This window comes from Spinacia oleracea, chromosome 5 (assembly GCF_020520425.1).
Source record: "Spinacia oleracea cultivar Varoflay chromosome 5, BTI_SOV_V1, whole genome shotgun sequence".
In the NCBI taxonomy this organism is placed as follows: Eukaryota; Viridiplantae; Streptophyta; class Magnoliopsida; order Caryophyllales; family Amaranthaceae; genus Spinacia; species Spinacia oleracea.
Window position 1 is genome coordinate 86,747,338 of NC_079491.1, and position 12,300 is coordinate 86,759,637.

The following is a 12,300-nucleotide window of genomic DNA, read 5'->3' on the forward strand; positions in this document are numbered from 1 at the left end:
GGGACATGGAGGCGATCCTTAGGAACGCCGGAAGGGAAGGGGTGATACCTGCGAGCTCGCAACGAGCGATATAGCCAAACACACCCGCCCAGGAGTTGGGGGACATTTGGTTCAGGCCAATGTTGAAGTCGTCCAGCAACTCCACCACAAAGGGGTGAGGGGGGAATCTCATACCCAGCTTCAGAAATGAGCTGTACACGGCGAACTCTCCTTCCACCAGTCCAAAGCTGGTGCAGTCCATGCCAGCCGGCATACGAAACTTGTACTCCGAACCTAGATTCAGAGACTTCCCATAGACCTTCCCCTTGAGAGTGAGAAAGTTCAGCCACGTCTGAAGTGGGAAGATTGCACTGGGATGAAGGTGACCTTGCTCCCCACCTGACGTGCTCGCCGGCGCGACATCGGTGCATTCAGGGACGTTCTCCTCTATAGGAGAAGAGGATTCTCCTTCGAATTGCTCTTCGTCCTCTATCCGCGCCATTTAATCCTGCACAGGCTAGAGACTTGGCTCAAGACATGGGCATACTTGAAAAGAGAAGGCGTCAAAGGGGACAAGTTGACGCCCTCAGTTTGACGAGACCCTTGCATGATTAAGAAAAGAATTGGGAAGGATCAAAATCAACAAACAAATTTTTCTAAAGAAAGCATTTACCTGATAGATCAAAGAGAGTTTGTGAAAGAACTTTGATGAAGAACTGCAAGAACACGACTTTGAAGATCGTGGCGGTGCTACAGTGGATTTCGGTGGATGTTAGACGCCGGAAATCGCCTTCTCCTATTTGCTCTCAAATGATCACTAGAAATGAGGGGGAAAATCACTCAAATTGGCCACTTATTTATAGAGGGGTAAGAAATGATTACCCCTGCCACGCGTCATCACCTCATTGGACACTCCATGAGCAGTGAAAACTAACGTCTGTTTTCACTCCTCATGAGGGGCAAATGATGTGGGCTTGAATATCTCCACCACAAGGCCCAAAGAGGATACAACGATCAATACCGGCCAGCTGGGCTCAAACCTAATCAGAAGGCCCAAACCATGGTACCCAAACGAAATAAGAGCAGAACCCCATTTTGGAAGGCCCATCCTCTCTGAGAAGGCAGGTCCAAATGGTAAAAGGTTCATCATTGCGGGCCGAGGGCCACGTGTCCTAAATCCCCAAGGGGCACACACCCCACAGCTAGGGTTGAGGGCACAGTCCCCAAGAAACCCTAACACTATAAATTGCTCAGATCCCAAGGTAAAAGGGCATTCAATTCATCCCCACCAACAAAAACTTATCTTTGCTCTGCCTTCTCTCTACAAATTACTTATCTCTCTAGCTTATACTTACTTAAGCATCGGAGGGAATATTCCTACGGGAATATTCTTGTTTTGCAGGTTGCCAGAAGTTCGTGCCAGGTCATACTTGATACCTCCGAGGAACGCGTGCCACGTCAGCACCGTAAAAGATCCCACAACACAAATCTTAAACAGACATCAATTATCCTTAAACTTCCTCACTGTAGCTTCAAATAAAGAAAAAGGAGAGTTTATGTTTTTTGAATTATAGTTAGGTTGATTTTTGTTGTCCTTCGTGCACTTTATAGGCTCGAGTTGATCGTGAGTATTATTTGAGGTACAAATTACATGGCACATTGGCCATTATCTTTGCTCATTGGCTCATCTGGAGAGCATGAGAAAAAATGAGTGTGGACACACCATTATAACAAAGTTGATATGTTCATTGTGACTATAAATGTAAGATGTGTTAGACATATTTATCATGGAAAAAATGCAAGATGCACTGTATCTAAATGCAGGTATAGTGGACATTCTTGGATCCCATATGGTTAAAAAAAGTTGGGTGTAACTAGGTTATTTGTGCAAGGGTCAACTTGCATCAGCAATATCTCGTTCAGTACTCATCTTTTAAAGGTTAGTCCACTGGCATACAAATTATGTTAGAGAGCTTTCCAACAATGGATTAGAGACCGAAATCAACCAAAAGAATGGACCACAAAATGAACTTGGAAATTTTTTATTAGACTAGATCATAAAGGAAAATAAAATTAAAGGAGTTCGGAAACGACAGAATACAGTTTTTTCCTTCTCTTTGTTGAACTTTGTGATTTTTTTAGATTTACTTAGCTGCTTACATATTAATAAAAAATTAGAGTACTAATTATTGATGGAGTGATGAACACCTACCAACTTCTAAGTTTTGGGCTTGCAACTTATCAAAAGATATTGAATAAACTTTTTGGCACCTAATTACCAACAAAGATTAGCAGAACAGCAGAAAAAAATTGTGAGAAGAGAATTTTATTTTTCGTTAGATGCAGCATTGCCCTTTCTCCACCATCCTGGTTTTTCATATTCACTTAAAATCTCAACAAATTAGTATTGGTAGGTTTCCAAATAAAGACACAAGTAAATTATAGGATTCGTTGCACGGTTTTAAATCTTGGGTACAATAGCAATTGAGATAAAAGCCGCAGACTCAATTTTGCGGGCAATGAATAGGTTAACAGTTCAGACACCCAAATGGTGCAGTGAGCTCAAGTGCAGCTTGTTGCTGTGACTCCCGAAACCAAAACATTATCTGATTCAAACTGGGAAATTTAGGGTCTGGACCAGACCACAACCCAAGCTCCGGAAAATAAGCTATGATGACCTAACCATAATTTTCAAATCCGGGTTTATTTTGGAATCTATGTCCAAGGTTCTGGTCTGGCAGGATTCTAATCATTCAACAAGCCTACCCAAGAAATAAGACAGACAAGGTAGTTTGAAATTGAAATTTCCACGGCAGTGCAATGGCGACGCACAATTGCTAGCTAATTAGGTAAGTACACTCGAGGACAATGCAATGATGTAAGAACCTGCACTGTGCCAAATGCAACCGCCAATCACCAATCGATTGCACTACTGTGGAAAATTCTGCTTGTTGCTGCGTGAAATTAAATTTGTGTCATGCTAGGTCAGTTTAGGGTTGAATTAGTTTCGTGTCATGCTACCTGGTTTTGCTTTGCCTGTTCTCTGATATGCTATTAAGCTAGTTCTGGTCTGCTTAATAGTTGTTTTGGTTGATTTGCTTTTCGTTGTTGATTTCTGTTTTGCTGCTGCTGTAATTCTACTGTTGTTGTTACTGTAACTTTTCAGCTGCTGTTGCTGAAATTATGATGTTATATGATTTTCCATGTTTGTGTCAGTTAAACAATACCAGAAAGAGTCCTCAACCTAAACTGGTCATTTAGGGATTGAACTGATTTAGCAAAAGTGACCTCTGAAACTACAAACAACAATTTTAATGCATCTGCTGCTTCTACTTCCAATCCGGTTTCTGGAGGTGACCCTTTTCCTGCCTTTTCAATGAGCAAACCAGGTTCTTCTCCAGCAACATCTTCGGCTATAGTTCCTGTATCTTTTTAACCTCCACATCCTCTATGATGACTTCATCAACAATCGTTCCAGTAGCCTCTGCAACTCAGCCTACATTAAGATCCAATTCTCTTAATTCATTACAGAGCACCTATGTGATGCAACCTGTGGGTGGTCAACCACAAGCTTTCTCATATCCATCTCAAGTCATTTTCTCTGGTGTTTCACCTGGTAAGTCTACATTAGAACATCTAAGCCACCTTGGCCAAAGATGACTACTCCTGGTATTTAGAGATATACCAAAGTATTCATGTCGATTGACACTGATTGAGATGGAAAATTCACCGATGAACAAGAACGTAACCTGTTTCTGAGCTGGAGACTACCATGAGGTAGGATGCTATTTCACTTCTTGTTGGATTTAAATTACCGAAATTTAAGTTATTCTTGTTTCTGTTTGTTGTAATGCTTGCCTTCTAGATAGTGAGTTCTTATATGTTATCTTTTGAATTATAATTTAACTATTTATGGCTTATATTCCTAATAACTACCCTTACACTCATGATTATGTATGATTGCTCAAGTCTTTTGGTTAAATGAGTTTTCTTAAGTCTCTTGGTTTAGATTCCTATCTACATATATATATATAAAATAAACTTTCTATGAATGTCTATACTAGTTAACTATATGGAACTTGTGTGCCAAATTACTACCACCAAAACTTCTAGCAGAGCTTTCAATTGTGTGCATAAGTTCCAATTAGTTTATTAGCAAATCATACCCCAAACTAAGCCTTGTTTCCTTCAACTTAAAAAATAGTACCAAGTAAAATGAGTTCTTTAATAAGTTTTATCAGTAAAACCTAATATGTAGTTATAAGAAAACTTTAATTAAACAAATTTCAGTACTTTCAAGTACTTAAACCACTTACCAGCCTGAGGATTTGATGAGATCTAGAACTCGCTTCGTTTAGATTAGTCTCTCCTGTCTGTCTTTGAGTTATGATTAATGAGAAACAGAACCATCATTATTATTTCCAGTGACATTGTACTCAAAATTAAGAATAAATTTGTTGCCTCAGAAGACAAGTCCCTTACTTTCGTATCTTGCAGAGTCTCCTCGGTTATCTTTCAACGCCTCTCCGTGAAACAAAAATTGACCATACTTATTTTTTTCTTTCATTTTCTCGTGACATAAATCTCACAGCATGCATTATTGAACCAATCAATGATGCATATGGAATCCCATTCATTCGTCTACGCTCATCAAGTGTTTTTGGGCACTGAGTCTTGCTTAGAGTCATTCCATGAGACATGGGTAGGTAGCCTCGCTTGGAGTCTGCCATCTTGAACCTATCAAGCACCTTATTGATATAAGTGCTCTGACTAAGTCCAATCATCGTTTTAGATCTATCTCTGTAAATCTTGATGCCCAATATGTACTGTGCTTCTCCTAGATCCTTCATCGAAAAACATTTCCCAAGCCAAATCTTGACAGAGTTCAACATAGGAATGTCATTTCCGATAAGCAATATGTCGTCGACATATAGTACTAGAAAAACAATTTTTCTCCCACTGACTTTCTTGTATACACAAGATTCGTCTGCATTCTTGATGAAACGAAAGTCACTGACTGCTTCATCAAAACGTATATTCCAGCTCCTGGATGCCTGCTTCAATCCGTAGATTGATTTCTTTAGCTTGCATACCTTTTTAGCATTCTTTGGATCCTCAAAACCCTCAGGTTGTGTCATAAACACAGTTTCTGGGCCGTTTAAGAAAGCGGTTTTGACATCCATCTGCTATATTTCGTAATCGTAATATGCAGCGATTGCTAACATTATCCGAATAGACTTTAGCATTGCAACTGGTGAAAAGGTTTCATGGTAATCCACACCGTGGACTTGCCTGTAACATTTTGCAACCAATCTAGCTTAGAAAACTTCAAGTTTTCCATCCTTGTCCTTTTTCAGTTTGAAAACCCATTTGCTTCCAATGGCTTGGTAGCCATCTGGCAAATCGACCAAATCCCAAACTTGGTTTTCAGACATGGAGTCTAATTCAGGTTGCATGGCTTCTTGCCATTGCTTGGAGCTAGGGCTCGTCATAGCTTGCTTGTAAGTCGCAGGTTCATCACTTTCAAGTAATAGAACGTCATAGCTCTCGTTCGTCAAAATACCTAAGTACCTTTCCGGTTGAGATCTATATCTTTGCGATCTACGCGGGGTTACATCTCTAGATTGTCCATGATTCTCACCAGAAACTTCTAAAGATCTCTGAGTTTCATCCTGAATGTCATCTTGAGCATTCTCTAGAGTTTGTTGTTCGACTCGAATTTCTTCGAGGTCTACTTTTCTCCCACTTGTCATTTTAGAAATGTGATCCTTTTACAAAAAGATATCATCTCGAGCAACAAACACCTTGTTCTCAGATGTATTGTAGAAGTAATACCCCTTTGTTTCCTTTGGATAGCCCACAAGGATACATTTGTCAGATTTTGGATGAAGTTTGTCTGAAATTAATCGTTTAACGTATACTTCACATCCCCAAATCTTAAGAAAAGACAAATTTGGAGGCTTTCCAAACCATAACTCATATGGAGTCTTTTCAACAGCTTTAGACGGAGCTCTATTTATAGTGAGTGCAGCTGTATTTAGTGCATGTCCCCAAAATTCTGTTCCTCTGTTCCGACACACCGTTCCATTGTGGTGTTCCAGGAGGAGTCAATTCTGATAGAATTCCACATTCTTTCAGATGGTCATCAAATTCATAGCTCAGATATTCACCGCCTCTATCAGACCGCAATGCCTTAATCTTCTTGCCTAATTGATTCTCTACTTCACTCTGAAATTCCTTGAATTTGTCAAAGGATTCAGACTTATGCTTCATTAGGTAGACATAACCATATCTACTGAAGTCATCAGTGAAAGTGATAAAGTAGCTGAAACCACCTCTAGCATTGTACTCATTGGTCCACATACATCTGTATGGATTAAACCCAATAGTTCAGTTGCTCTTTCTCCAACTTTAGAGAAAGGTTGCTTTGTCATTTTGCCAAGTAAACATGATTCGCACTTACCATAATCCTCTAAGTTAAATGGTTCTAGAATTCCTTCCTTTTGAAGTCTTTCCATGCGTTTCAAGTTAATATGGCCTAATCGACAATGCCACAGATAGGTGAGATCTGAATCATCCTTTTTGGCCTTTTTGGTATTTATGTTATAAACTTTTTTGTCGTCATCTAATATATAAAGTCCATTGACTAATCTAGCAGATCCATAAAACATCTCTTTAAAATAAAACGAACAACTATTGTCTTTTATTAAAAAGGAAAATCCCTTAGCATCTAAGCAAGAAACAGAAATGATGTTTTTAGTAAGACTTGGAACATGGAAACAATCTTTCAGTTCCAAAACTATCCCAGAGGGCAACGACAAATAATAAGTTCCTACAGCTAATGCAGCAATCCGTGCTCCATTTCCCACTCGTAGGTCGACTTCACCCTTGCTTAACCTTCTACTTCTTCTTAGTCCCTGCGAATTGGAACATAAGTGTGAGCCACAACCTGTATCTAATACCCAAGAAGTTGAATTAGCAAGTATACAGTCTATAACGAAAATACCTGAAGATGGAACGAATGTTCCGTTCTTCTGATCTTCCTTAAGCTTCAAGCAACCTCTCTTCCAATGCCCCTTCTTCTTGTAGTAGAAGCATTCAGATTCAGAAGTGGGTTGGCTCACCTTCTTCTTTTCAGACTTGGCGCCAGTTTGCTTAGTTGGGCTGGCCTTGTTGCCACCTTTCTTAGCATTCCTCTTCTTTCCAGATTTCTTGAATTTTCCCCCACGCACCATAAGCACATCTTACTTATCACTTTTGAGTGTCTCTTCAGCGGTTTTCAGCATACTGTGAAGCTCAGTGAGTGTTTTGTCCAGACTATTCATACTGTAGTTCAGTTTGAACTGATCATACCCGTTATGAAGAGAATGGAGGATGGTGTCTACAGCCATTTCCTGAGAGAACTGTTGATCCAACCGACTCATATTCTCAATGAGTCCAATCATTTTGAGAACATGTGGACTTACGAGCTCGCCTTTCTTAAGCTTGGTCTCAAGAATTTTCCTATGAGTCTCGAATCTTTCGACCCGAGCCAGATCTTGGAACATGTTCTTTAACTCATTGATGATCGTGAAAGCATCTGAGTTGATGAACGTTTTCTGTAGATCTGCACTCATGGTTGCAATCATTAGACATTTCACATCCTTGTTGGCATCAATCCAACGATTGAGGGCTGCCTGAGTACCCCTTCGCCTGCGGCTTCGGGCATCGCCTCTTCCAGGACATACTCCTTTTCTTCCTGCATAAGAACTATTTGCAAGTTCCTTTGCCAGTCAAGGATGTTTTTCCCGTTCAACTTCTCCTTTTCGAGAATTGATCGAATGTTGAATGAATTGTTGTTTGCCATAATAAAAACTACAATTGAAAAAGAATTAACAAATAAATAATCATTCACAGTTTCTCTTAATAAACTTAAATTCTAGCATACATGCATAATTTAATGTTCATTAAGCATTTTATTCAAGTTATGTGTTCCGGCAGGTGTGAATAAAATGATTCCAAGATCCTAAAATCCATTGAAGAATTAAGCACATTATGTATTTAGACTCAATTCTAAAATCTTTTAGGTAAGCAAAAGCCTTTTGCTAATAGTTTAGAAACTAATCTTGGTTAATAGATACGTCTAAGAGCTTATTAGGTAAACCTATCAATTTTGCCACGACATAAAATGACTCCTTACTTATATCGTTGAGTTTCACCAAAACTAACATGTACTCACAATTATTTGTGTACCTTACCCCTTTATGATCAATAAGTAACACCTCGCTGAGCGTAATCTATTACTAGATTGATGTAAAGGTTATCCAAGTAAGTGTTATTTTGGCATGGCACCTTTTAACTCAATTTTTTAAGTTTGCAACTTAAGGCTCTTACTATGTTGGTTAGATTTTAAGTGAACTAAAATCTTTAATCATGCAACATAATCAAGCCATAATCTCATGCATATTTAAGACATATTTAAAAGCAATAAATAACTTAAAGCATGCATAAGATAATTGTGATCTAGTATGGCCCGACTTCATCTTGAAGCTTCAACTTCAAAGTCCGTCTTGAAAATGGTTGGAAACTTCGTTTTGAATTTCACCGTGGGAGGAGCCACTTTCTTCAAATAGAATAAGCTATAATTAAACTAATTACAACTATTTGATGGTACGCAGACCATATTTGAATTGAAAAACAAATTTGGTGCTTTAGACCAATTACATTCAAATTAATGGTACGCATACCATATTTTCTATCCTATTTGGGCCATACTAGTCACTTCATAACCTGCAAAACAGTACATATACAATATATACCATTCACCCATTCATTATCATGAATGGCCCACATAATTGGTTAGTAAAAACACATTGTATGCATCACATAAATATTTGCAGCAATTAATCAAGGGCACCAATAATCTATCAATTATTCAGTCCTTATTAATTCTAATCAAGTTGTTTAACCTTAAAGGATTTGTAGACCTAATCAAGAGTTTATGACTAAAATTGCTCCCACTTAAACCAATAAACTCATATGCTTTACTAATTTTAAACATAAAAAGGTATTTCTAGTCTAACCGGAAACATACAAATTTAATTAAAATTTAAAGCTCATATAAATTTATAATTGAATCCATTTTATTTAATTTATTTTCAGTTGAATTAAATGAATTTAAATTAATTCAAGGTTTAATTTTAGTAAAATAATTAGTATAAATAAAATTTATAATAATTATAATATTCAAAATTAAAATCCGAGAAAACAATTTAAATTATTAATTTTAAAGTTAATTAAAATTATTTCTGAACTGAAATTCTTAAACTAATATCAAAACGTATCAATCGTCTCAAGACGAGGCACTTGGGCTTGCGCCCAAGCCCCATCGAGGTACGAGGCCGCATCGCCCCGCACGACTAATCGTATGGCATACGCGAGCAGGCCACACGCAACGCAGCAAGCCTAGGCCACGCTACGCGCAGCCCGCTCACTTCGACGCGTCTGGATGCTTCGCTGGGCGCTGCAGCGCGCGCCTGCTCGCTGCCCACACGCGACTGCTCGCCTGGCTTTGCGCCAATGCCATCGCCCTTGCCCCTTCGCCCACGTTGCATACGACACTCGACACAAGGGCAGCGTGCTGCCTTGTGCTCGTGCGCCATGGCCCTTGCTCGCTGCATTGTACCGCATGGGCGACGAGCTCCCTTGCTCGTCGTCGCATACCCGCACTATACAACATCCCTTAAGGGTAACACGTAGCATCCATTGCTTTGTGCGTGCAAGATTTATGGGCGTGCTTTATAAAAATTTTAAATTTTTAATTCAAAATTAATGACAAATTAATAAATCATATTAATTTCATAATTTTAAGGCGAAAAATCGAAAATTTATTAATCAATTAATTTCCGATTAACATGGATTCAAATCTAGGTCATAAAATTTTAAAATTTAACATAAATTTACAATTTTTATGGTGGATTTTAATCATGGATACCTAATTAAATTATTAATTAATTATGAAAAACAAATCAATTCTAAATTATTCGAATTTCAACAAATTAATCATAATTACAAATTAGGTTGTATAATTAACAAGGCTAGGCATTCAAACTTGTTAAACATATACTGTAGGTCAATCAAAAACTTAAGATTTATCAACAAGAATCGCAAATATTCAATTTAACATCTTAAATTTACAAACTTTTGCATTCGAAAAAATTAAGCCTCCGAAACGTCATAGTCAGGCTTCGAATTTGGGAATTCTGCGTTCGGCCGAAAAATGATATTTTTGTCAAAATTTTAGAATGCCTTTTACATTCGGAATTGACACAAAAATCCCTCGATTTGGTTGAGTAACGAAGAAACTGCCGAAAAACTGCGGACATATAATTAAATAAACGCAATTTGCAATTAATTGCGAAAATTAATCACCCCTTTAATTCTTTGCAAATTTGTAAAATTTAACCATGTTCATGCAATTTAGATTATGAAAATAATAAGAGGCTCTGATACCACTGTTAGGTTATGATACATATGAATAAACATAAATCATGCGGAAAAACCATAAAGCAAGGAAACATATTATTTACACATAATCATTTAGCATAATTCAGATGCATACACTTTGTAGCGTGCCCTCCCTAGCTGCGCCCGAACCGAACAAGAACAAGTCTTTAGGACTCCAAGTGTCGTCCCTCCGTAGATAGTCCACAGCACGTCCGGATCCGCCTTAAGATTGACCAACTAGATTCGCCCTTAAGGTACTATAAATTTCGGCTAAATAGGGCAAGTGTTTGTGGCTGATTTTTGCTTGAAAATCTTACATTTGAATACTTCAATCCTCGATGTAAATATGTGACCATAGGCACCTATTTATAAAGTTATGGAAAAGGACTTGGAATCCTATTAGGATACTAATTTGTTTAATTAGAATCTTATTAAAACTCTATTAAACAAATTCCATCTTTATTAGGATTAGGATTTAATCATATGACGAATCCCGGTAGCCTTAGGATTCGAGTAACACACTTCGAGTGACACGCTAGCACCGCACGTAGGCCTTGCGGCCCACGCACAGCGCCAGCCCACTCGACGCAGCCCCGCGCGCGCGCCAAGGCCATTGATGGGCCTGGCCTTTCACTGGGCCTGGCGTGGCTTGGCAGCATGTGTTTGGTGCGCTTCGGCTTGCTGGGCGATGGCCCGACTTCGTGCTGGGCCTTCGTCTGGCAGGCCTCGTCCGATGCAAATTCGTACGATACGCTTTCGATGAATTTCCCGATTCCGGAATTCATTTCCGATACGAACAATATTTAATATTTCCGATTCCGGAATTAATTTCCGTGTCGAACAAATATTTAATATTTCCGTTTCCGGAATTATTTTCCGATTTCGAAAATATTTCCGATTCTGACAATATTTCCGTTTCCGGCAATATTTCCGATTCCGGCAATATTTCCATTTCCAATAATATTTTCCGATACGTACCATGTTTCCGTTTCCGGCAACATCTACGACTTGGATAATATTTATATTTCCGATACAATCCATATTTCCGTTTCCGGCAATATCATCGTTTCCGGATTATTCATTTCTTGCCTTTGACGATCTCAGCTCCCACTGAAACCAAGATCCGTCGATTCCGAATATCCATAGATGGAGTATTTAATTCCATTAAATACTTGATCCGTTTACGTACTATTTGTGTGACCCTACGGGTTCAGTCAAGAGTAAGCTGTGGGTTAATATCATTAATTCCACTTGAACTGAAGCGACCTCTAGCTAGGCATTCAGCTCACTTGATCTCACTGAATTATTTACTTGTTAATCAATACTGAACCGCATTTATTAGACTTAACATTAAATGCATACTTGGACCAAGGGCATTATTTCCTTCTGCATTTGCCTGAGCAAAAGTTGAATCTTGTTGTTAGGCAAACCACAAACATACACGGGCAATTAGCGTCGTGATTAAAAGGTGATAACATAGGTTCTAAACCATATGTGATGCATGGGAAACTGGATCAATGATTAGTTTCCAAGTTTTCAGATGAAAGATGTATCTCCCACATCTCTTTGAACTGGTTGGAGTATTCCAAAAGGATAACATCGTTTGCAATTATACATAATTGAAATGAATTCATTATTGCTTAAGAAGAAATGAAAGGAAATTTTTTCTAGTGGGAGTTCGTCAATGAACTCAGGTTGATCACAAGTCTGCTATCTGGCTGATTTTGTATTTTGAATATGAGTATCATTCTAATAGCAATGAAAGACTAGATCATTCTATAAACATATTCAATGATCTTTCCATCTTACATCGAAAGACTTTCGATGGAAAAGATT

General features: G+C 38.4%; 1 protein-coding gene across 18 annotated transcripts in view; it reads left to right on the forward strand.

Annotated features, from left to right (window-relative positions):
- The window catches only part of LOC110798227 (uncharacterized), a 41,043-nt gene that overhangs the window by 8,767 nt on the left and 19,976 nt on the right, over positions 1 to 12,300 (forward strand). For 13 of the 18 annotated variants that reach the window (XR_008920423.1, XR_008920424.1, XR_008920422.1 and 10 more), the window contains exon 2: positions 3,196 to 3,756. The exons of 3 other annotated variants lie outside the window; for them this stretch is intronic. Coding sequence is in view for 3 of the 15 variants with exons in the window: in XM_056827845.1 (XP_056683823.1) it covers positions 3,752 to 3,756 (5 nt within the window). In the remaining 12 variants the exon portion in view is untranslated. Of the gene's footprint in view, positions 1 to 3,145; positions 3,757 to 12,300 lie in introns of all 18 variants that reach the window. 2 more of the 18 variants (XM_056827847.1, XM_056827846.1) reach the window with 2 other exon arrangements.